The 21,138-nt window shown below is 61.2% G+C and overlaps 1 protein-coding gene across 1 annotated transcript; it reads right to left on the minus strand.

Moving 5' to 3' along the window:
• Nucleotides 1–505: 505 nt before the first annotated feature.
• Nucleotides 506–20,281, minus strand: ZSWIM8 (zinc finger SWIM-type containing 8). Its single transcript, XM_029059558.2, is given in 27 exon segments — nucleotides 506–1,033; nucleotides 1,195–1,373; nucleotides 1,567–1,686; nucleotides 2,181–2,357; nucleotides 2,528–2,687; nucleotides 2,881–3,348; nucleotides 3,768–3,991; nucleotides 4,297–4,586; nucleotides 4,831–5,059; nucleotides 5,237–5,395; nucleotides 5,521–5,782; nucleotides 6,000–6,124; nucleotides 6,339–6,437; nucleotides 7,593–7,776; nucleotides 7,866–8,045; nucleotides 8,422–8,553; nucleotides 8,709–8,997; nucleotides 8,999–9,721; nucleotides 9,888–10,063; nucleotides 13,405–13,606; nucleotides 13,861–13,981; nucleotides 14,157–14,238; nucleotides 15,339–15,446; nucleotides 15,874–16,046; nucleotides 16,436–16,530; nucleotides 16,852–17,005; nucleotides 19,970–20,281. Coding segments are annotated over 27 exon segments (5,523 nt in total). The 5' UTR covers nucleotides 20,178–20,281; the 3' UTR covers nucleotides 506–829.
• Nucleotides 20,282–21,138: the final 857 nt, after the last annotated feature.

Consider the following 21,138-nt stretch of genomic DNA (forward strand, 5'->3'; position numbering starts at 1 on the left):
TATGTGTCTGTTTCTGGGTGGTTGTGGCAAAGGGGCCTCCTGTTACCCGTCCCTCTACACGGGAGGGAAGTTTCAGCCTCTCCGCCTGGAGTCGGGGGGTAGTTTTAAGACAAGAATAAAGCAGGGTGCAGAAGCCACCTTCCACCTTTTCCCCACCCCCATACCCACCTCCACCCACCTTCTCGGTGCTTCCCAAACCCTGGAGGAGGAGAAAGGGCAGGCCCTGTATCATTGCCCTCCATCCTTTTAAGGTAGAAACAGGGGTGGGAGAAGAGTTGCCTCCCGCTGTCTCCCCAAAGCTCTCACGTCTTCCCTCACTCAAGGAGGAGTGGGAGGGGAGAGTTTGAGTGGGACAAAGGTGGACATGGGCCACCCCTCTCCGCTCCGATAAAGTCGCGTTTTCAGGTAAAACAGATCATTTTAGCCATTGCAGTAGGATGAGAAAGGCGCCCAAGGGTACATGTTGCCGGCCCCACCTCGTGCTGGACGGAGAGGCCAGACCGACGGTAATATAAAAGGAGAGTTTATATATTTATAAATGTCAAATAAATACCGGGACCCACCCGGTGCTGCCATCCCGGGCTCAGGCGGGGCTACCCCACCTCCCCGCGGCCCTCCTTCAGGCTCCCTTTGCCTTCCAGCTCTGGGGAGAAGTGTTCCAGGTGCTATTGCCAGCTTGGGCCAGAGCCCGGGGGGGTGGGGATCTGGAGGGGAGGGGGAACCGGGGGAAGAAGGGGAGAAACGGGGGAAGAAGAGTCTATGTCCACTGGTTTGGGATGGAGGCGGGGGAGGAACAGGAGCTTGGTAGGAAGGGAAATGTCAGTCCCGTTCAGGGGGAAAAGGTGGTCATCTCGAGGGAGACCCGCTGCCACAGCTCCTTCGTCTGCTTGCTCCGCTTGAGGTTCTGCAGGATGTCATTGAATTGCATCATGCCCATGGGCGTCAGGCAGAACGCGCTGCGGGCGCTGCGGATCGCATTCACAAAGTCGTCGTAATCAGCCGGGGTCAGGTGGATTAGACGGTGGTGGATGTACTGTGGGGTGGAGGCGGGGGAGGGGAAGGACAGAGGATGAGACCGGGGGGAGGGGAGCTGACTGGCATGGACGTGGTGGTCCTGGGTCTCCCCTTCCTTCCTAATGAGGACGGGTTCGGGGGGCCCCAAGTAGGCCGGCGCCCCTCCCTGCCGGGGATTACCTGCATGTAGGCCTGTTGGCAGCGCTGAACCAGCTGGTGGAAGGCGGGGGTGCGCAGGTGGGTGTGGGCGTGGGCCGGGTTCAACCGTTGCAGGGTCTCCATGACTATCTCCTGCAGGACGAACGGGCTCAACACCCCCTTGGCTGCCCCCATACAGAACTGGTGCACGTAGTTCACTCCTGGAGGCGAGGGGGAAAGAGGTCAAGGTGGACCCCCAACCCCTACTGCTGAACTGGCCCCGGCCCCCCCCGGCGGGGGCAGTGGGGGGCTCCTCCCCTCCTCAGGCCAGGGGTTGGTTTGAGTCGGCAGGGGTGCGGGGAAGGAGGCGGCGCCCTGTCAGGCCTAACCCGGAGGATGTCCGGCGGCCCTTACCCAGTTTGGCCGCCAGTCCCAGCAGCCACTTGACATCCTCCGTATAGGGAGGGCTGCGGGAGAAATTGTTGGGATGATCGTTGTGCGCCCGCCGGCCCAGCATCTCCAGCGCCAACATTCCTGAGGAAGAAGGGGGGGCGGGGGTGGGGAATGAGGGGCAGCCCTTGCTGTGCCCTGGCCCCTTCCCCTCCCAATAGGGGGTTCCTTAATAATAATAATAATAATAATTGTGGCATTTGCGAAGTGCTTACTATGGGCCAGGCACTGTTCTGAGCGCTAGGGTAGAGACAGACTAATCGGGTCAGACACAATCCCTGCCCCAGATAGGGCTCACGGTCTTAACTCCCATTTTACAGATGAGGGGACTGAGGCACAGAGAAAATTAAGTGACTTGCCCAAGAGAGCAGAGAGGTGGCACAGCCGGGATTAGAAGGCAGGTCCTTCTGACTCCCAAGCCCGTGCGCTATCCTCTAAGCCACGCCGCTTCTCACGCCTCCTCCCTTTTCATCCGCCTACCCTCATTCATCCCTGCCCAGCTTCCCCCTCCCCTCCCCGACGGGTAACTCGATTCCCTCTTCCGCCCCGCCACCCGACACGCGTCCGAAGACGCTCACCGACACGGTAGGCGGCATGCAGGTGGTGGAGGCTGTGAGGGCTGACGGGCTGGCTGTGGGTCTCCTCCTCGGGCGGGGGGAATCCCCCGCTCACCAACGGGCTCGGCTGGGCCGTCAGCGGGGGCAGGGAGGCCCCCTGAATGGCGGGGAAGGTGGAGGCGGCGTGGACACTGCCCACTGAGAGAAAGCACGGGTGGGATGGCGGCGGGTCTCTCTCGAGATGGCCACCTTCTTCCCCCCCGAACAGGACGGACGCTTCCCCTCCTACCAGGCTTTCTGACCTTCCCTCGCCCCGCCCCCCCCCCCCCGACCCCACCTCCCCTCATCAATATCCCTCCCCGACTCACGAGCAACGCTGGCGGGGAGTGGGAGGCCAGACTCTGCGTGGTAGGGATGCACCGCAATTGGAGTTATGGAGGGCACGGGAAAAGACACGGCCGTGGCTGTGAGGGAGGGTGGGGTCACCGAATAGGGGTACTGAGCCCCTAAGAAAGCGGGGTGCACGCCCTGGAGAGAGGGTTGGAGGGGGTCATTGGCATTTCCCCATCCACACGGTTCTGAGGCCACCGTCCTCCCTCCCTCTGCCCCTCCCCCCCCTCGGCCCCCACTCCCCGAGCCCGTCTTACTCTCTGCTCCAGCCAGCTCTCTCCCTCCCCGGCCCCCCAAATCCACGACTCGCCCCCTCACCCCCTAGACTCACCTGTGGGTAAGCAGAGCTGGGCACGGGGAAGACCGCAGGACGTGGCATATGGGGAAGGGGGTGGCCCAGGTATTGGGCGCTGCAGGGCAGATGGGTCTGCAGGGTGGTGTAGGGGTGCAAGCTGGGGGAGGGGCCGTGCCCTAGGCTCGGCCCCGGATACAGACTGGACCCGACCGAGATGACCGGCACCACCGTGGCCGCGGCCGTCACCGCGGCCGCCACCGTCACCGGCTCGGCCACGGGGCCCCCCCGGCCCTCGGCCGGCCCCCGGGCGGCCTCCCCGGTCCCCCGGGCTCCGGGGGCGCTGCAGCCCGTGGCTCCCTCGCGCGTGGCGGCCATGCCGCCCACTGTCTGCTCATACAGCCAGAACCACTGGTGGGCCACTTCGAACAGCACCTCGGGATACACGCCCCCTCCCTTGGCTGCCTCTTCCACAGCCATGCAAGCTTTCTCCAGCATCAGGTTATCCTGGCGGACGGAGGACGGACAGAGAGAGAGACGGGAGAGAAAAAAACGGAGAGAAGGAACGCTGGGCCAGGTCCCGGGCCTCATCCTCCTGATTTCCCACACACCTGACACCCCCTCGGTGGAGGCGGGGAATGTGTCCGTTCATTGCTACACGGTACTCTCCCGAGTGCTCAGCACAGTGCTTTGCACACGGTAAGCACTCAGTAAATACAGTTAAATGAGTGAACGAGTCAGTGAAAGGGGCCGCCAGGACTTCTGACCCAGAAGGACATTCAGATCATCAGCAGCCCTGCCCGGGAAGCGGGGGACAAGCGGCAGCTTCCACAAGGCCCCTCCCCGCTCCGCCCCAAAGCGTTCAAGGCCAGAAGGGGCCAATCCCCGGCACTGCGAATGGCCCTCAGGCGGGCGGCCTCCCTCACCTGCTCCTTGCACTGCACCAGGGCCCTCTGGATCTCGTTGGGGTTCAGTGCGTGGGCGTGAGGCAGGCAGCTGAGGGCCAGCTCAGCGGCGGCCCGCACCATGTTCGAGTCCCGAGCCCGCGAGGCGCGGTCGGCTAGAGAGGCGACTTCGGGGGGGGTCAGGTGGCCGTCCCAGCATTCCACCAGGATGTTCAGGGCCGCGCTGCCGATCTCCATGGCCTGGCCTGGGCGAGACCGAGTCAGACGGGAGCACCGCGCCGCGGGGAGGGAGGGGCAGGGGGAGAGGAAGGCCGAAGCCGGCGTGGGGGCTACGTCCCGTCGGGCGGGCCCGGGGTGCCGCGGGGCACTCTCGGGCCGGGCCGGGGGGCCTGCGGGCAATGGGGGAAGGTTGCTGGTTCCAGCACCGAGTCTGAGCAGAGGTCTCAGGGGACACCTCTCGGGCCAGGATGCCCCCAGGGGAGGGGATGGCGTGGGCGGGAGGGAGGCTGGGGGGAGATAACGGGGGAGGACTGAGGAGGCAGTGATGCACCTGTGATCCAGGAGACGTGGGAGGAATAGGTGCGGGACAGCCAGTTTGGGGAGACAAAGTTGTGGAGGCCGAGGGCATAGAGGCCGATCTCGAAGGCGCAGAGGTGCAGGTTGCGGTGGGGGCCCTGGTGGCCCCCCGAAGACGAGGGGTGGGTGAAGATGGACGTGCTGCTGTTGCCTCCGGCCTTGATCAGCACCGTCTTGGCCAACTCGAAGTAGAAGTGCGCGGCGGCTTCGGAGGGCTGGTTGGGAACATGGGGGGCGTGGCTCTCAGGGCGGCGGCCCTTGTACCTGCAGCAGCGGAGGGGAGGGGACGGGAGGGGAAGGCTTCAGGGGCGGCTCGCTGGGCTGAAGGGGGCGGGACGGGGCACAGCCGAGGACGGCCACGGCAAGAGGGAGGATGGGAGCCGGCGGCGGGGAGAAGGGCCTGACTCGGGAGGGAGCGGGCCAATGGGAACTAGGCAAAAGGACCCTTCCTCCTCCTCCTCTCCCACCACCGAGGGCCAGGCTCCCGGACCCGGCTCCGACCACTGACCTGCCAACTTCGGCGGTCTTGGCCCGAGCTCCTCCACTGGCACTGGCGCGGCGGCTGCCGCTCGAGGAAGAGGAGCCCAGCGAATCGGAGGAGGAGCTGCTGATGCTGTCGCTGTCCTGGCCCCGGCCCCAGGAGGTCGGGGCCCAGCCGCCCCGCAGGGGCCGCCGGCTCAGAGTCGGGGAGCTGTCGGACGTGGTCTCCGGGGCGCTGCTGTCGATGCTGGCCATGCCTGTGCCCGGACCACACCCGGCATCAGCCCCGGCCTCGCCCCCTTCGGGGTCCCAGCTCTCGGACCCCGCCTTCCCTCCCCTGCGGCCCCCTGGGGCGACCCTAGCTCCACAGGAAATCCTGGGCGCCCCCGGTCCGGCCGCCCAACGCTCACCCTCCGCCAGCCCTCCCCGCGTACCAGTGTGCTTCTTTTTGGGTCGTCCCGGGGACCCCCAGCCCCGTCCGTTGTAGCCTCCGCGGCTGCCGAGGGCCAGGCGACTCGGGACCTTCCCTTCCGGCTTCGGAACCACGGTGACCTCGGCGGGGGACACCTCGCAGGGGGAGCGCGGGGAGCTCTCTGTAGAGGCGGGGGTGCACCGGGCATCAGACCAAGGCAAGGGAGAGTTTCCCGCCCTGACCCAGAACCTCCCCCAACGCTACCCTCGGCCATCCCACGATCGAGTGAAACTCAGGCCCCCTCACCGGGTGCGTTCTTTTCGGGGAAGCCTTCCGCCGGGCCCGGGCCCGGGCCCGGACCTGGCCCAGCTCCCGCCACGCCTCCTGCCTGGGCCCCCGCTGAGGCGCTTGGGGGCAGTGGCTGCAGGGAGCCGCCCGCCGCCGGGGCTCCGTGCTTGGATGGAGACCTCTGGCTCGATCCAGTGGTCGGGCGGCTGGATGAGTAGAAGGAGCTCAGGGTCTGGGGCTTGTGAGTCTGGCTCTCCCGGTCCAGGAGCTTATCCAGAATCTGGAGTGGTAGGAGGTCAAGGCAGGGTGGTGAGGCGCCCTGAGGCCACGACAACGAGATCCAGACTGCCTCTCCCCCGGCCCCAACCTGGATCGGGAATCCCGTGCTGACCCCGGGGCCGTGGGCACCGTAGAGCCCGCTGCGCCCCCCTCCCGGCCCCCCGCCAGCAGCCACCCCATCCCCAGCCCCTCCCCGCAAGCAGACCCTGGCCAAGTACCTTTTTGAGCTTGGCCTGATCATCCTTGTAGGTGATCATCAGCGCCAACGCCAGGTCCCCCTTCTCCCGCCGGGTCCCCTCACAGAGCAGCGGGTGCTCGGCCTCGCTGACTGTCGTCTTCATGCCTGAGGGGACGTGGTACCGACCCTGCTGGGACCTCGCCCGGGGGCATCGCTCCGTGACCAGCTGATTGGGTGGGGCGGGAAAAGAACCCTTCCCCCAGGGTAGAGACGTAGGGGTCGAACGTGGACATCTTGCCCACGCAAGGCGAGGGGTCGGGGGCGGGAGGGGGGTGGCAGGGAGGAAGCTGCCCCACCCAGTAGCGGGGAGCTTTCTTACCCAGGGCAGCCACGGCAGCTTCAAATCCCAGTTCCTCATCCCCCGGCATCTCATTGTTCCAATTGCGGCTTGGGGGCCGCGAGCCTGTGGGGGACACAACTGCGGGGAGGTAAAGGGTCAGACCGCCTGCTCGATCTCCCCCAGAGCCGGAGCCGAGGGGGCTCGGATCTGAGGCCGGGGGCCACCACCCCACCTCCTGGCTACCCAGGGAGAGCGGCAGATTCCCAAATGATTCTGCAACAATTCAGCCCCAATTAGGTGCACGCCAATGATCCAAACTAAATGGAACAGAGCCCGGCCCTGATCTTTGTAAGTCCGGATGACTGAACACACCGGGGTCGGGCTCTCGACAGTTGGGCTTTCGCTTAACTGCATTTAGTTCAGATAGCTGACAAAACGTTCAGATAACCAGTTAATCAGTTTTCAACTGTATGCTTTGAACCATTTCCTTCCCTATTCTAGTCTGTTTTTCCACCCTCACGCTGCTTTTAACACACATTTCATCTTTCAAAGCCGGTCAAGATCAACTGCGATCAGCACGTCAATGTTAAAAAGGACCTTTTAGTGTGTCTTTTCAGTGTCCCTTATGAACAGCTTTCTCTCCTACCAAGACATCTTTCTAGGTCCTCTTTTGCCAAGAACGACGTTCGCCAAAGAGTAATAATAATAATAGTAACAACTGTGGTATTTACTAAGCGCTTACTATGTGCCAGGGACTGTACAAAGCACTGCGGTGGATACAAACAAATCGGGTTGGACACAGTCCCTGGCCCAGGAGGTGCTCACAGTCTCACTCCCCATTTTACAGATGAGGTAACAGGCATGGAGAAGTAGAGTCACAGAGCGGACAAGTGGTGGAGCTGGGATTAGGACCCAGGTCCTTCTGACTCTCAGGCCCGTGCCCTATCCACTAGGCCATGCAAAGTTTCCTCCTCCGGAAAACCCGGGACCGATTCCCTCCAGGTGCTGAGAACTGGATCAGGAAGCGGCACCCGCCCTCCCGTTCGTCCTCTTTTAGACCAGAAAATCTCCCCTCCAGCACCTCCCAAATCTGTTTTTGACCTTGCCCTGCAGACACCCGGGGAATGACCATCCCTGTCACCGCAGATCCTGTCCAAGGGGGGAAGGTCCCCCCCTAGCTGGGGCTTATACTCTTTACCCTCCCCCGCCGGCCCCTACCCATTCCCTCCAAGTTCTGCCCAAAGAGGGCCCCGGCTTCACCACCACTCCCTCCCCGGCCCGGTGAGTCCATACCGGGGGTGCAAAGCACGTCGAAGATGAAGCTGGCCAGCATGAGCGGCAGAACAGGCCGGTAGTCGCAGAGCGTCCCCTCCCGCAGCTCCTCGGCCCGCCCGCGCATCGTGCTCATCTCATTCGCGCCCAGCGGGATCTTCTTCAGCAGGGCGGCCACTTCCGACTCCTGGTAGGCCAGCTTCACCTGAAAGGGTGAGCGGAAGAAGAGGTCAGAGCTCCTCTGCCTCCCGGCCAAGGGACGGTAAGGTCGGGGGGCCGGGGGAGACGGCCAACCTCCAGGGCCTTGGTGGACGCTGGCGGCCGCTGCAGCTCCAGGGCAAACATGCCGATGCGGAAAGCGAGGTTGTGATGTTCCGGCCGCTCTCCCAGCACGGTGAGTAAGAATGCGGCTTTGGTCAGCGTGTTGGTGGCCACCCAGGTCTGCCGGCTTGTGGACACCTTGTTCTTTTTGCCCTGAGTAGAAGGCGTGGGAAGTGGAAGGCTGGCCCCGGGCAGGCCGGAGCCCCGAGCTCCGCCCCGGCTCTGCTTTTATCCCCTCTTCTCTCCCTTTAGCGCTAAATCAAGGTAAGGGCTCCCCGTTCAGGAGGAAGGCAACCGCTTCTCACTTCACTGGGGAGAAGAAGGCGGGAAGGGCCCACCCTCGCTCAGATCCGGCCCCAACCCCCCTGACCGCACTCTCCGGGCCTCGGTGACGACGACCCCGGCGGTGCGGGGCGGTGAGGTGGGGTGGGGTGGAAAGTCTCACCTCAGCAAGGGAAACAGGGTGGAAGTGAGCTGCAACTTGGCTGGGGGGGGCGGGCGGGACGCGTGGGTAGGAAGCAGACCTCACCTTGGCGGGGGGTGGCTCCACTTTGAGGTCAGGCGGGTTGGTCAGCAGGTCCTGGGCGAGCTCCACAGTGAGGCGCGAGGCTTCGCTGCTGTAGCCGTGGGCGTGAAGGGCCTCGGCACAGGCAAACAGCACCTGAGGGCGGGGAGGAAGGGGGTGTCGGAGACAGACGGACAGAGACGGGGAGAGGCAGACGGTGTTCCTCAGGCCTTCCCAATCCAGGCACCGCCCCCCTCTTCCCCAACGCCCGGCCTGGGTCCCCCGGTCTCGCCGCCCCCGACCTCGCTTACCTCCATTCGACTCTCCTGCTCCAGCGGCTTGAGACCGGCAAAAAGGTCCTGCTCCTCACTGGCTCCTCCCTCGGCCCTTCCCTCCCCTTCCCCTCCAACTCCCCCGTCCTGGGGGTTCAGGTAGTACACCTGGTAGTCATCGTCCTCCTCGGCCCCCTCCCCAGCCCGGCCCCCGGTCCCTCGGGCCTCCCCTCCCGCAGGGCTCGCCGCCTCTTCCGGTTTGAGGCCACCGCTCTCATCCGTGGAGGGGGCGTCATCTTCCCCGCCGGGGCGCTCCCCCGCTGGCCTCGGAGGGGCGGGGGGGCTCGGGTCCCTCAGAGAAGTAGACGCCCCCATCCTCCTCGTAGGCGTCGGAGGGGTCGGGGGGCCCGCCGTGGTAGGCAGGAGGCCCGCAGGGGCTATCCGGGAAGCCCCCGAAGCTGCTGGCCTCCGCCCCCAGCGCCAGGCTGCAGCCGTCGTCCAGGCTCATCTCCGCCAGATCCGGCTCCAGGGAGCTGTCCTCGCTGCTCAGCCTCCGTTTGCCCCCGGCACCGGGCCCCTTGCTCCCGCCCTGGCCCTTGCCCGCGCCCGGCAGCTTGGCCTTGCTGCCGCCCGCCCCCAGCTTGTGGGCGGCTTTGTCCGCTTCGGCGGAGAGGCGGCGCAGAGCGCGCTGCGGGGCTCCGTCCGCCGGCCCCTTGCGCTTCCCGCCCAGCTCCTTGGGCCGGACGGCCGGCTCCTGGGGCCGCTCCCCGTCGGGGGCCCGGCCGGACTCGGCCCCCGGCCCCTCGGGGATCCCCGGGCGAGGGGGACGGGGCGGCAAGGCCCGGGCCCAGCACAGGGCCAGCTTCCGGTCGCTGCCGCTGTAGGTCACTCCGGGCAGCGGATAAGCTTCCTCCCAGCTGAAGTAGCAGGCCTCCACTGCCGGCCGGAAGCCGGGGAACAGCCGCTCCAGCGCCTTCTTGTGCTGCCCCCGTTTCACGTTCTCTATCACCTTCAGCTGCCACTGCCGCAGCTGCCCACACAGATCCCGGCGCCTGACGGCGGGCCGAGGGGGAGGACGAAGAAGAAGACGGGACGGTAAGGTCCCTGGGAGCCACGCGGCGCCCAAAGCACCCCCGCCCTTCCCCTCCGCCGATGCCTACCCCCGGACAGAACAGGCCCGGCGCCCTCTCCTCAGGTTCCCCAGGGTAGGGCGCTCACCGCTGAGGGCTGAGTGTCGGGTCGAGGACGGCCAGCCTCCACAACATGACCATCTCGTCGCACATGCTGGCACAGGCGTGGGCAGCCACTTCCGACTGCCCGTTGCTGCGGCCCGTGTGCCCGCTGGCGCTGCTGTGCGAGGCGGACGTTCGGACGCTGTACCACCAACCGGTGATCTGGGGGCGAGACGGGGGTGATAGAGACGGAGAGGGAGGGAGAGATGCATTTTCAGGTGAGGAAAAGCGAGCACTCGCTCGGGTGAGCGAGCACGAGCGGAGAGTTCACGCATATATTTGTCTCCAACCAACTGACAGAGACTTGGTGATGATTCAGGCCACATACCAGACACACTCTTTATTAAAAAAATTAAAATCATCAGGCGTGACCTCCCTAAAAATCTCCCCTGACCCTCTCCAGTTTCCCCCTCGTCCTCCTCCGCACTCCGAATCTCCCGATATTCCCTGGGGAATCTCTAAATTTCACACCTCCTCTCAAAATCTAACCACTCCACCTGCACTTCTGACCCCATCCCTGCATATATCTTATTAAAGCACTCACCCCACTCCCTCCACTCCTCCCTGACTGCACCTTCAACTGTTCACTTCTCAATAGCTTCTTCCCCATTGCTTTTGAACATCTTACGTAGGCCCTATCCTAAAAAACCTCCTTTAGCCCCACGGCTCCCTCCAGTTACTGCTCCATCTCCCTCCTACCATTCCTCTCCAAACCCCTTAAGCGAGTTGCCTACACCCACTGTCTCCACTTCCTCTCCTCCCGTTCTCTCCTTGATCCCCTCGAATCTGGTTTCTGCTCCCTTCGCTCCACAGAAAGAGCCTTAAGGTAACCAGTGACTTACAGTCTAGAGGCATTTGGTGAGAGAGTGGTCACTGGTTACCCATTCTCTCACCAAATGCCTCTAGACTGTAAGTTCTCTGTGGACAGGGAATGTCACTGTTTTTTGTTGTATTGTACTTTCCCAAGCACTTAGTACAGTGCTTTGAACACAGTAAGCACTCCATAAATACGACTAAATGAGTGAATGAATGAAATCCGGTGACCTCTACTCCAACCTATTCCTCTTAGACCGCTCAGCTGCCTTCAACACTATGGACCACCACCTTTTCCTTGACACTTTATCCTATCTTGCCTTCACTGACTCTGTCCTCTTCTGGTTTTCCTACCTGGCAGCTCCTTCTCAGTCTCTTTCACAGGCTCCTCCTCTGCCTCCTACCTTCCAAAAGCAGGGGGGAGTCCCTTAGGGTCCAGTCTGGGTCCCCTTCTATTCTTCAACCACACCCAACCCCTTGGAGAATTTATTCATTCCCAAGGTTCGACTATCATCTCTATGCGGATGATTCCCAAATCCACATCTCCAGCCAGACTTCCCTCCTTCTCTGCAGCCTCGCGTTTCCTCCTGCTTTCAAGACAATTCTACCTGGATATCTCGCTGACAAAGCAAACTAAATAGGTCCAGAACCACTTCCTCTTCCCACCCAGATCCTGTCTTCCCCGTCACTGTAGACAACACCACTATCCCCTCCTTATCTCACAAGCCCATTAAACCTTGGGATTGTCCTCAATTCATCTCTTCTCGTACAACCCACGTATTCAAGCTTTCATCAAATTCTTCTTGCACAACATTGCTAAAATCTGCCCTTTCCTTTCCATCCAAACTGCCATCCTGTTGATCCAATCACTTACCCTATCCCACCTTAATTACTGCATCTGCCTCTTTGCTGACCTCCCAACCTCTTGTCTCTCCCAACTCCAGTCCATTCTATGCTCTGCTGCCCAGATCATTTAAAAAAATAAAAATGCTCAGTCCACGTCTCCCAACTCTTCAAGAAACTCCAGTGGTTGCCCATACACCTCCACAGCAAACAGAAACTTATCATCAGCTCTGAGGCGCTCAACTTGCCTCCTTTCATTCATTCAATCATATTTATTGAGTGCTTACTGTGTGCAGAGCACTGTACTAAGCGCCTGGAATGTACAATTCGGCAACAGATAGAGACAATCTCTGCCCAACAACAGGCTCACAGTCTAAAAGGGGGAGACAGACAGCAAAACAAGGAGTCAGGCATCAATACCATCAAAATAAATAGAATCACAGATATATACGCATCATTAATAGAGTAAAAAATAACATATACAAATATACACAAGTGCTGTGGGGAGGAAAAGGGGGAAGAGCAGAGGGAGGGGGTTGGGGCAATGGAGAGGGGAAAGGGGCAGAAGGAAAGGGAGGGCTCAGTCTGGGAAGGCCTCCTGGAGGAGGTGAGCTCTCAGTAGGGCTTTGAAGAGGGGAAGAGAGTTAGTTTGGAGGATGTGAAGAGGGAGGACACTTGCAGGACGTGGGCCAGGGGTCGATGGCGGGACAGGCGAGAAGGAGGGACCGTGACGAGGTGAGCGGCAGAGGAGTGGAGTGTACAGGGTGGGCAGTAGAAAGAGAGAAGGGAGGTGAGGTAGAAGGGGGCCAGGTGATGAAGAGCTCTGAAGCCAAGAGTGAGGAGTTTTTGCTTCACGCGAAGGTAGACAGGCAACCATTGGAGGTTTTTGAGGAGGGGAGTGACACGTTCAGAGCGTTTCTGCAGAAAGATAATCCGGGCAGCAGAGTGAAGTATAGATTGAAGCGGGGCGAGACAGGAGGATGGGAGATCAGAGAGGAGGCTGATGCAATAATCCAGTCAGGATATTATGAGAGCTTGTACCAGCAAGGTAGCAGTTTGGATGGAGAGGAAAGGGCGGATCCTGGCAATGTGAAGGTGAGACCGGCAGGTTTTGGTGACGGATTGGATGAGTGGGGTCAAAGAGAGAGCAGAGTCAAGGATGACACCAAGGTTGCGGGTCTGTGAGACGGGAAGGATTATAGTGCCGTCCACAGTGACGGGAAAGTCAGCGAGAGGACAGGGTTTGGGAGGGGAGATAAGGAGCTCAGTCTTGGACACATTTTACCTTACCTCACTGATTTCTTACTTACAGCCCAGCCCACACACTTTGCTCCCCTAGCACCAGGTTGCTCACTGTGTCCCTATCTCATCTATCAAGCCCCTGACCCCTTTCCCCTGTCCTCCCTCTGGGTTGGAACTCCCTCCCGCTCCACATATGCCAGACTACCACTCTCCCCACCTTCAAAACATTATTAAGGTCACATCTCCTCCAAGAAGCCTTCCCCGATTAAGTCCTCTTTTCCCCGACTCCATCTCCCTTCTGCGTAATCTATGTGCTGGGATCTGTACCCTCTGGGCATTTGGTATTCACCCGACCCTCAACCCCACAGCACTTATGTACCTATCTGTAAAATATTCATTTTAATGTCTGCGTCCCCCTCTGGACCTTGAACTCGTCGCGGGCAATGTGTCTACCACGTCTGCCGTATTGTACTCTTCCAAAAGCTTAGTACAGTGCTCTGCACCCAGTAAATAAATATTAATAGGCTCAATAAATACCACTGACTGATTGACTGATTTGGGGGAAAAAAGGGTGCTGGCGGCTCCCAGGCTACAAAAAGCGTTACCTGTTCGTAGGTGAGGCACTGGTCAGTGAGTATCTCCAGCAGGGGTGCAGCATTGCTATCCCGTCTCTTGAACATCTCCCGCACGATGGACAGCAGGTTCCAGACGCCTTCGGGCTCTCGGCCACGTAGGGGCCGTAGCAGGCAGGCCCACTCGGCCGCCGCCGGCGGTTCCGTCGACGAGAGGTACATGGAGTTCACGTCACTGCGACGGGTGGGGGAGGGGAAAGAGCGCGGCTGTAGAAGACGCGGAAATGGCCGACGGGGGTAGGGGACCCGGGTAGGAAAGCTGCAGACTGGCAAGGAGAAGGTGGTGGGGAGGAAATGGACTGAAGCGGGAGGAAGGTGGGACACGGGACCCTAGGTTCAGGCCCCCGGCAACCCCAGAGCTTCTGGATCTACCGTAACCACGGGACCTCGTTATGATGTCCACGGGGCAGGTGCCAGGGAAAAGGGTACCTGAAGACAACCGGAGATGGACCACAGAACTTGTGCAGGGTCTTCTTGATGTTGTCACTCAGGGTGGACTCGTCCAGGTACCAGGTGCTCTGATCAGAGGCAGAAGGGCCTGCCGTCGGGTCTGGGAATGGGATGCAGAAAAGGGAGATGAGACCGAGAACTTGGAGCGGAGGGTTCCCCCGTCCCCCCCACCCCTGCCTCCTCACGTCCCGCGATCTCCCGGCTCGGGAATGTGGCCGGCTCGGGAATGTGGCTCTGTGCCCCTTCAGGGGCAGTCGAGAGGCCAGGGTACTCACCCGGAGCTCCGCAGACGGTGTTAATGGCTGTGGACTGGGAGGACAGGAGCTCGTCCAGGAGACGTTGGGCGGTAGGGAGGATCTGATGAGGGAACAGAACGGGAAGGACCATGGCCCTCCATCAGTCAATCAATGGTATTTATCGAGCGCTTCCTGTGCGCAGAGCGCTTGGGACAGGACGCTACATTTAGAGTTGGAAGACACAATCCCTGCCCCCAAGGAACTCACAATCTAGCATGAGACAGACAATAAAATGAGAGGGGAGGCATATGGGAGGCACTCCTAGATCCCAAGTTCAGAAGCTAATGTGGCTCTGAGCCCTCAAGTGGGTCAGGAAGGAAGGCGGGATGAGTGCAGTTTCTTTTACACAATTCGTTTCTGAATAAGGAGATGGGATAGAAGTGGCTGAATAGAGTCAGGCAGATCTGTTGAGCACTCACTCTGTACTAAGCGCTTGGGAGAGTATGATACAGCATGGCTTAGTGGCAAGAACCAGGGCTTGGGAGTCAGAGGTAGTTGGTTCTAATCCCGGCTCTGCCACTTGTCTGCTGTGTGACCTTGGGCAAGCCACTTAACTCCTCTGTGCCTCAGTTACCTCATCTGTAAAATGTGGATTAATAATAATGTTGGTATTTGTTAAGCGCTTACTATGTGCCGAGCACTGTTCTAAGCGCTGGGGTAGACATAGGGGAATCAGGTTGTCCCACATGGGGCTCACAGTCTTAATCCCCATTTTACAGATGAGGGAACTGAGGCACAGAGAAGTTAAGTGACTTGCCCACAGTCACACAGCCGACAAGTGGCAGAGCTGGGATTCAAACTCATGAGACCGTGAGCCCATACCATAATACCATAATTATTATTATTATTAACAACAATATGGCAGACAAATTCCCTGCTCCCAATGAGTTTACAGTCTAGAGGAAGAGACAGATATAAAATGTAAAGAAAATTACAGAGATGTACATAAGTGCCGTGGGGCTGGAGGTGGGGATGAATAAAGGAAGCAAGTCAGGGTGACGCAGAGGGGAGCAGAAGACAAGGAAAAGAAGGCTCAGTCAGGGAAGGCTTCTTGGAGGAGATGTGCCTTCGAAGCGGGGGAGGGTCACCGTTGGCTCTGAAGAGGGAGGGTGAGACGGAGGGAGCGACTGGATGGGTTTAGGGGCCGGAGACTCCACTCACCTGCTGAGGGAGTTCACTGATCAGGTACTGAGCAAACTTCTGCAGCTGGTCTCTCTGCAGCCGCGACAAGGACTCCGACACTGGAGCCCGCAGGCAGACAGCGGAAGCCTGGAAGGATTGGACACGCGGGGGAGGAGAACGATACGGGAGGACGAGAAGATACAGAGACGGGGGAGAACGGAGAGGAGAGGTCGGAGAGGACCACTGGGCCTTGAGGCGACAAGAGCCGGCCACACTTGGGCAGAAATCCACTCTGGAGGCTGGGAAATGACGAGCTACGTGACTGTTGGGAAGAGGGGGAGTGGGGGAGATAGGGAGATGACCCTGGGTGGGGACAGCAAGCCGACGGGATGAGGCTCTGCTACTGGGGAGTGAGGACACTCCGGAGGAAGGAAAGGCCTTGTACTGACTGGGTGGGGGAAGAAACTGGAGGGAGATACTTCCCAGAGTGGGCAGAGCTCTCGGACAGAGATCTGGGGAGGGCTGTGGGCGGGAGGGGAGAGGAGAGGAGGCGGGGGAGGGGAGAGGGGCTCACATTATGGATGCGGAACAGGCAGAGCGCCACGACGTGAGTGCACCACTTGGCGCCGGCCCCACAGGTACAGCTACAGGAGGTGACTCGGCAACGGTCGAACATCACAGCCACGTTGTAGGCACCTTTGGGAGGCACCATTTGCGGAGGCACCACTGTGGCGCTCAGGTGGAACCCTGCGATCAGGTGGACGGCGGGGAGGAAGGATGCATCAGGATGGGCCCGGGGCCGAGGCCTGGTTCTTCCCCTTACTCTGGGATTTAAAGGGTTGGAAGGACTGGCTGTGGGGGTGCAGGGGAAGGACTCGCTGGGGTCCCGCAGTCTTACCTGCAAGGAGGGTCTCTCTCTCTCGTGGGGAGGGGGAGAGAGCGAGGCGGGGAGAGGGAGGAAAAGACAACATCTCCGTGTCTAGCTGCAGAGGGGGCCTCAGGAAAGGGGTGGCATTTTGAAGGGTGGAGAAATCATTTCCGGGAGGCAGGGCAGGGGGGCTCACACCTCTCTGCAGCAATCCCTTCCTGAGAGACAAGGGGTCACGACGTGGGGCCGGGGAGGGTGGGCGTCTCACCAATCTGCAGCGGGTCCTTCACGGCCCTCATTCGAAACAGCTGCTCCCCACGCTGAAATTCATCTGCGCTGCCGTTAGCCAGACAGGAGTACAGCCTAGAGAGGGAGCACGGCTAAGTACGTCACGCCCCCGCACACCCTCCCCACCCACCCGCACACCTCCACTCAACCACCTGCCTATTCTGTTGATCCTTTCTGCCCTTCCCAAACCCACCCTGTCCCTTCCTTTGGTACTGGCCAGTTCCCTCAGTCTTGGAAAAGTTCTATTCATCCGATCGTATTTATCGAGCGCTTACGGCGTGCAGAGCACCGTACTAGGCGCTTAGAAGTTCTAAAAGAGGATTCAGGGCTGCAGTGCCCCTCTTCATGCCCTTCCCTCCTAGAGCCCTTCATTCTCCCCCAGTTCCCCCTTCATACCGGATGTCCTCCTCATTCTCGGGAAAACTCCAGAAGGCGATGCGGAGTTGCAGCTGCTCGGGGACGGGAGGATAAACTTTCTCGACCACCTCAAACGGGATATGGAAGGCCACCTGCTTTGCTGACAGCTCCACCAGAGGGATCACCAGTCCATCTGCAGATACAAGAGTCAGGGCCGGGCAGGGGAAGGCAAGGGACATCCCCTCCCCTCCGGCTAGGGTAGCCCCCATCCTCCGGCTCCACTCTTTCTGCCTGAAAGGGATTAAACGATCATCCTCCTCCCCATTGGGGAGAGTTACCGGGCTGGGGCGATGATGCCCCAGCTGGGCCCTAGGCCCCCTCAGCATCAAAGCAATAAGACAAGAGGGAGAAATTCCCCTCTCCCCTCCTAGTCTCTCTGGATTCCAGCAGAACCTGGGGTAGCCCCGAGGAGGCAGGAGAGGGGACCGGCCACACCTGGCGTGAGCCAAGCCGGTTTCAGGCATTCCACCTCTGCCCACATGAACTGTGCAGGAGCGCCTCGGGCAATCTCTGAGACACCAGTGTTCGGGGCCATTTCTTTGTTCCTTCCCTGACTTTCTCGCACGCCGAGCCACTACAGGTAGGGAAGTGGGGAGTGGTTGCTGAGTGAGGCTGATACAGAGGAAGGGAAAGAGATAGTAAAATAATTGCAAGCCGTTTGGGGCTTGGAATGGACACTGTGAGCCCGTTGGGGGGGAAGGATTGTCTCCATTTGTTGCCGAATTGTACTTTCCAAGCACTTAATACAGTGCTCTGCACACAGAAGGCGCTCAACACATACGACTGTACGAATGAGAGAGCAGAGGATGGAAGGTTCGGGTTGCACTCGGAGCTGAAGTGAACAGTTCCCGTAGTGATGCCCTTTGCTCTGAGCCCTGGCAGGACCCCCCCCAAAAGTGGAAGACAAAGAGTTAGGCCCCTGCCCCCCTCCCCACAGTCACTTTGGAGGGCAAGATGGGACAGTGGCTTGGGAAGGGCAGCCCCAAGGGTCCTGGGTCACACAGCCCGCCACCCCCCCAGATTCTCCTGGAGCTCAGGGTCCCTCATTAAACCTGGGTCACGCCCCCCCCCCCGCCCACACACATTCTCCTGGAGCTCAGGGTTCCCTTATTAATCCTGGGTCACACAGCCCGCACCCCAGATTCTCCTGGAGCTAAGGGACCCTCGCTAATCCTGGGTCACACAGCCCGCACCCCAGATTCTCCTGGAGCTCAGGGTCCCTCACTAACCCTGGGTCACACAGCCCACCTCCCAGATTCTCCTGGAGCTGAGGGTCTCTCACTAACCTTGAGTCACACAGTCCTCCCCCCCCCAGCTTCTCCTGGAGCACGGGGTCCCTCGCTAATCCTGGATCACACAGCCCGTACCCCAGATTCTCCTGGAGCTGAGGGTCCCTTACTAACCCTGGGTCACACAGCCCAGCCCCCAGATTCTCCTGGAGCTCAGGGTCCCTCACTAATCCTGGGTCACAGAGCCTGCACCCCAGATTCTCCTGGAGTTGAAGGTCCCTCACTAATCCTAATGCCCCATCAATGGGCAGGGACTGTCTCTCTCTGTTGCCGATTTGTACACTCCAAGTGCTTAGTACAGTGCTCTGCACATAGTAAGCACTCAATAAATACTATTGAATGAATGATTGAATGAATGAATAATCCTGAGTCACAGCCCACACCCCAGATTCTCCTGCAGCTCAGGGTCCCTCAGTAACCCTGGGTCACACAGGCTGCACCCCAGATTCTCCTGGAGCTGAGGGTCCCTCATTAATCCTGGGTCACACAGCCTGCACCCCAGCTTCTACTGGATCTGAGGGTCCCTCATTAATCCTGGGTCACACAGCCCAACCTCCAGATTCTCCTGGAGCTCAGGGTCCCTCGTTAATCCTGGATCACACCGCCCGCACCCCAGATTCCCCTGGAGCTCAAGGTCCCTCGCTAATCCTGGATCACCCAGCCCGCACCCCAGCTTCTCCTGGAGCTGAGGATCCCTTGCTAACCCTGGATCACCCAGCCCGCACCCCAGCTTCTGCTGGAGCTGAGGATCCCTCGCTAACCCTGGATCACCCAGCCCGCACCCCAGCTTCTCCTGGAGCTGAGGATCCCTCGCTAACCCTGGATCACCCAGCCCGCACCCCAGCCTCTCCTGGAGCTGAGGATCCCTCGCTAACCCTGGATCACCCAGCCCGCACCCCAGCTTCTCCTGGAGCTGAGGATCCCTCGCTAACCCTGGATCACCCAGCCCCGCACCCCCGCCTCTCCTGGAGCTGAGGATCCCTCGCTAACCCTGGATCACCCAGCCCGCACCCCAGCTTCTGCTGGAGCTGAGGATCCCTCGCTAACCCTGGATCACCCAGCCCGCACCCCAGCTTCTCCTGGAGCTGAGGATCCCTCGCTAACCCTGGATCACCCCCGCCCGCACCCCAGCCTCTCCTGGAGCTGAGGATCCCTCGCTAACCCTGGATCACCCAGCCCGCACCCCAGCTTCTCCTGGAGCTGAGGATCCCTCGCTAACCCTGGATCACCCAGCCCGCACCCCAGCCTCTCCTGGAGCTGAGGATCCCTCGCTAACCCTGGATCACCCAGCCCGCACCCCAGCTTCTCCTGGAGCTGAGGATCCCTCGCTAACCCTGGATCACCCAGCCCGCACCCCAGCCTCTCCTGGAGCTGAGGATCCCTCGCTAACCCTGGATCACCCAGCCCGCACCCCAGCTTCTGCTGGAGCTGAGGATCCCTCGCTAACCCTGGATCACCCAGCCCGCACCCCAGCTTCTCCTGGAGCTGAGGATCCCTTGCTAACCCTGGATCACCCAGCCCGCACCCCAGCTTCTGCTGGAGCTGAGGATCCCTCGCTAACCCTGGATCACCCAGCCCGCACCCCAGCTTCTCCTGGAGCTGAGGATCCCTCGCTAACCCTGGGTGACCCAGCCTGCACCCCCAGCTTCTCCTGGAGCTCAGGGTCGAGCAGCAGCAGCAGCAGGAGCAGCAGCAGCAGCAGGAGCAGGAGCAGCCGTCCCGCCTCCCCCCCGACCCTCGGTGAGCCAGGAAGGGGCAGGTGGGTGGGGCGCAGGCCCGGGTGTGGGTTCCGGGGCCTGGCAGCTCACCTCGCATCCTGCCGCCGCCGCCGCCGCCGCCGCCGCCGCCGCCGGTGGGGGAGTTGGGCCCGGCCGACTGCTTGCGCCATCCCCGCCAGTTCTGGCAGAGGCTCTCGGCCTCGGAGATGAAGGAGCAGAGCGAGTCCTCCTCGAAGCGGTCGGAGTCCTCGAAGGAGAAGCGCTCCCCGTCCTCCCACTCGGCGAACATCAACTCCATGGGGCCCGCGGGGAGGGGGCGGCGATGGGGGAAGCGGGGCGAGAAGGAGGAGGAGGAGGCGCCGCCGCCGAGGCCTAGCAGCGGCAGGACCTGCGGCAGGACCGGCGGCGGCGGCAGCGGCGGCGGCGGCGGCAACGGCGGCGCCTCCCCCATCAGCTGATGCCCACTTCCGGCCGCGCCGCCCCCCGCCACTTCCGCCGCCCGTCAGGACCCTCGGCCCGGAGCCTCTCCTCCCCCCCGGGCCCCTCCATCTTCCCCCTCGTCCCTTCGCCGCCGCCGGGGCCCCCCCCCGACCCACCGCGGCCGCCCCCAAACCGCCCCGACTCGAGGGGCGGCCCGGGGCCCGGCGGGCGCGCGCGCTGCCTGTCGGGACTTGTAGGCTCGGCTCCCGCGCGGGGCCTGTCGGGACTTGTAGGCTCGGCTCCCGCGCGGGGCCTGTCGGGACTTGTAGGCGCGGCTCCCGCGCGAGGCCTGCCGGGACTTGTAGGCGCGGCTCCCGCGCGGGGCCTGCCGGGACTTGTAGTGCGCAGGCTGCCCCTCCCCCCCCCCCGCCGCCTTTGTAGCCCACGGGGGCGACGATTCGCCGTGGCGACGCCGGGATTTCTTAATCATAATCATCATGTTGGTATTGGTTAAGCGCCTATTAGGTGCAGAGCACTGTGCTAAGCGCTGGGGGAGAGGCAGGGGCTTCGGGTGGTCCCCTGTGAGGCGCCCAGTCTTCATCCCCATTTTACAGATGAGGGAATTGAGGCCCGGAGAAGTGGAGTGAGCTGCCCACAGTCACACAGCTTCTTAAGCGCTTCCTATGGGTGGAGCACTGTTCCAAGTGCTGGGGGAGACACGGGGTCATCAAGTTGTCCCACGTGGGGCTCCCAGGCTTCATCCCCATTTTCCAGGTGAGGGAACGGAGGCCCAGGGAAGTGAAGTGACTCACCCACAGTCACACAGCTGACAAGCAATA

This window comes from Ornithorhynchus anatinus, chromosome 3 (assembly GCF_004115215.2).
Source record: "Ornithorhynchus anatinus isolate Pmale09 chromosome 3, mOrnAna1.pri.v4, whole genome shotgun sequence".
In the NCBI taxonomy this organism is placed as follows: domain Eukaryota; kingdom Metazoa; phylum Chordata; class Mammalia; order Monotremata; family Ornithorhynchidae; genus Ornithorhynchus; species Ornithorhynchus anatinus.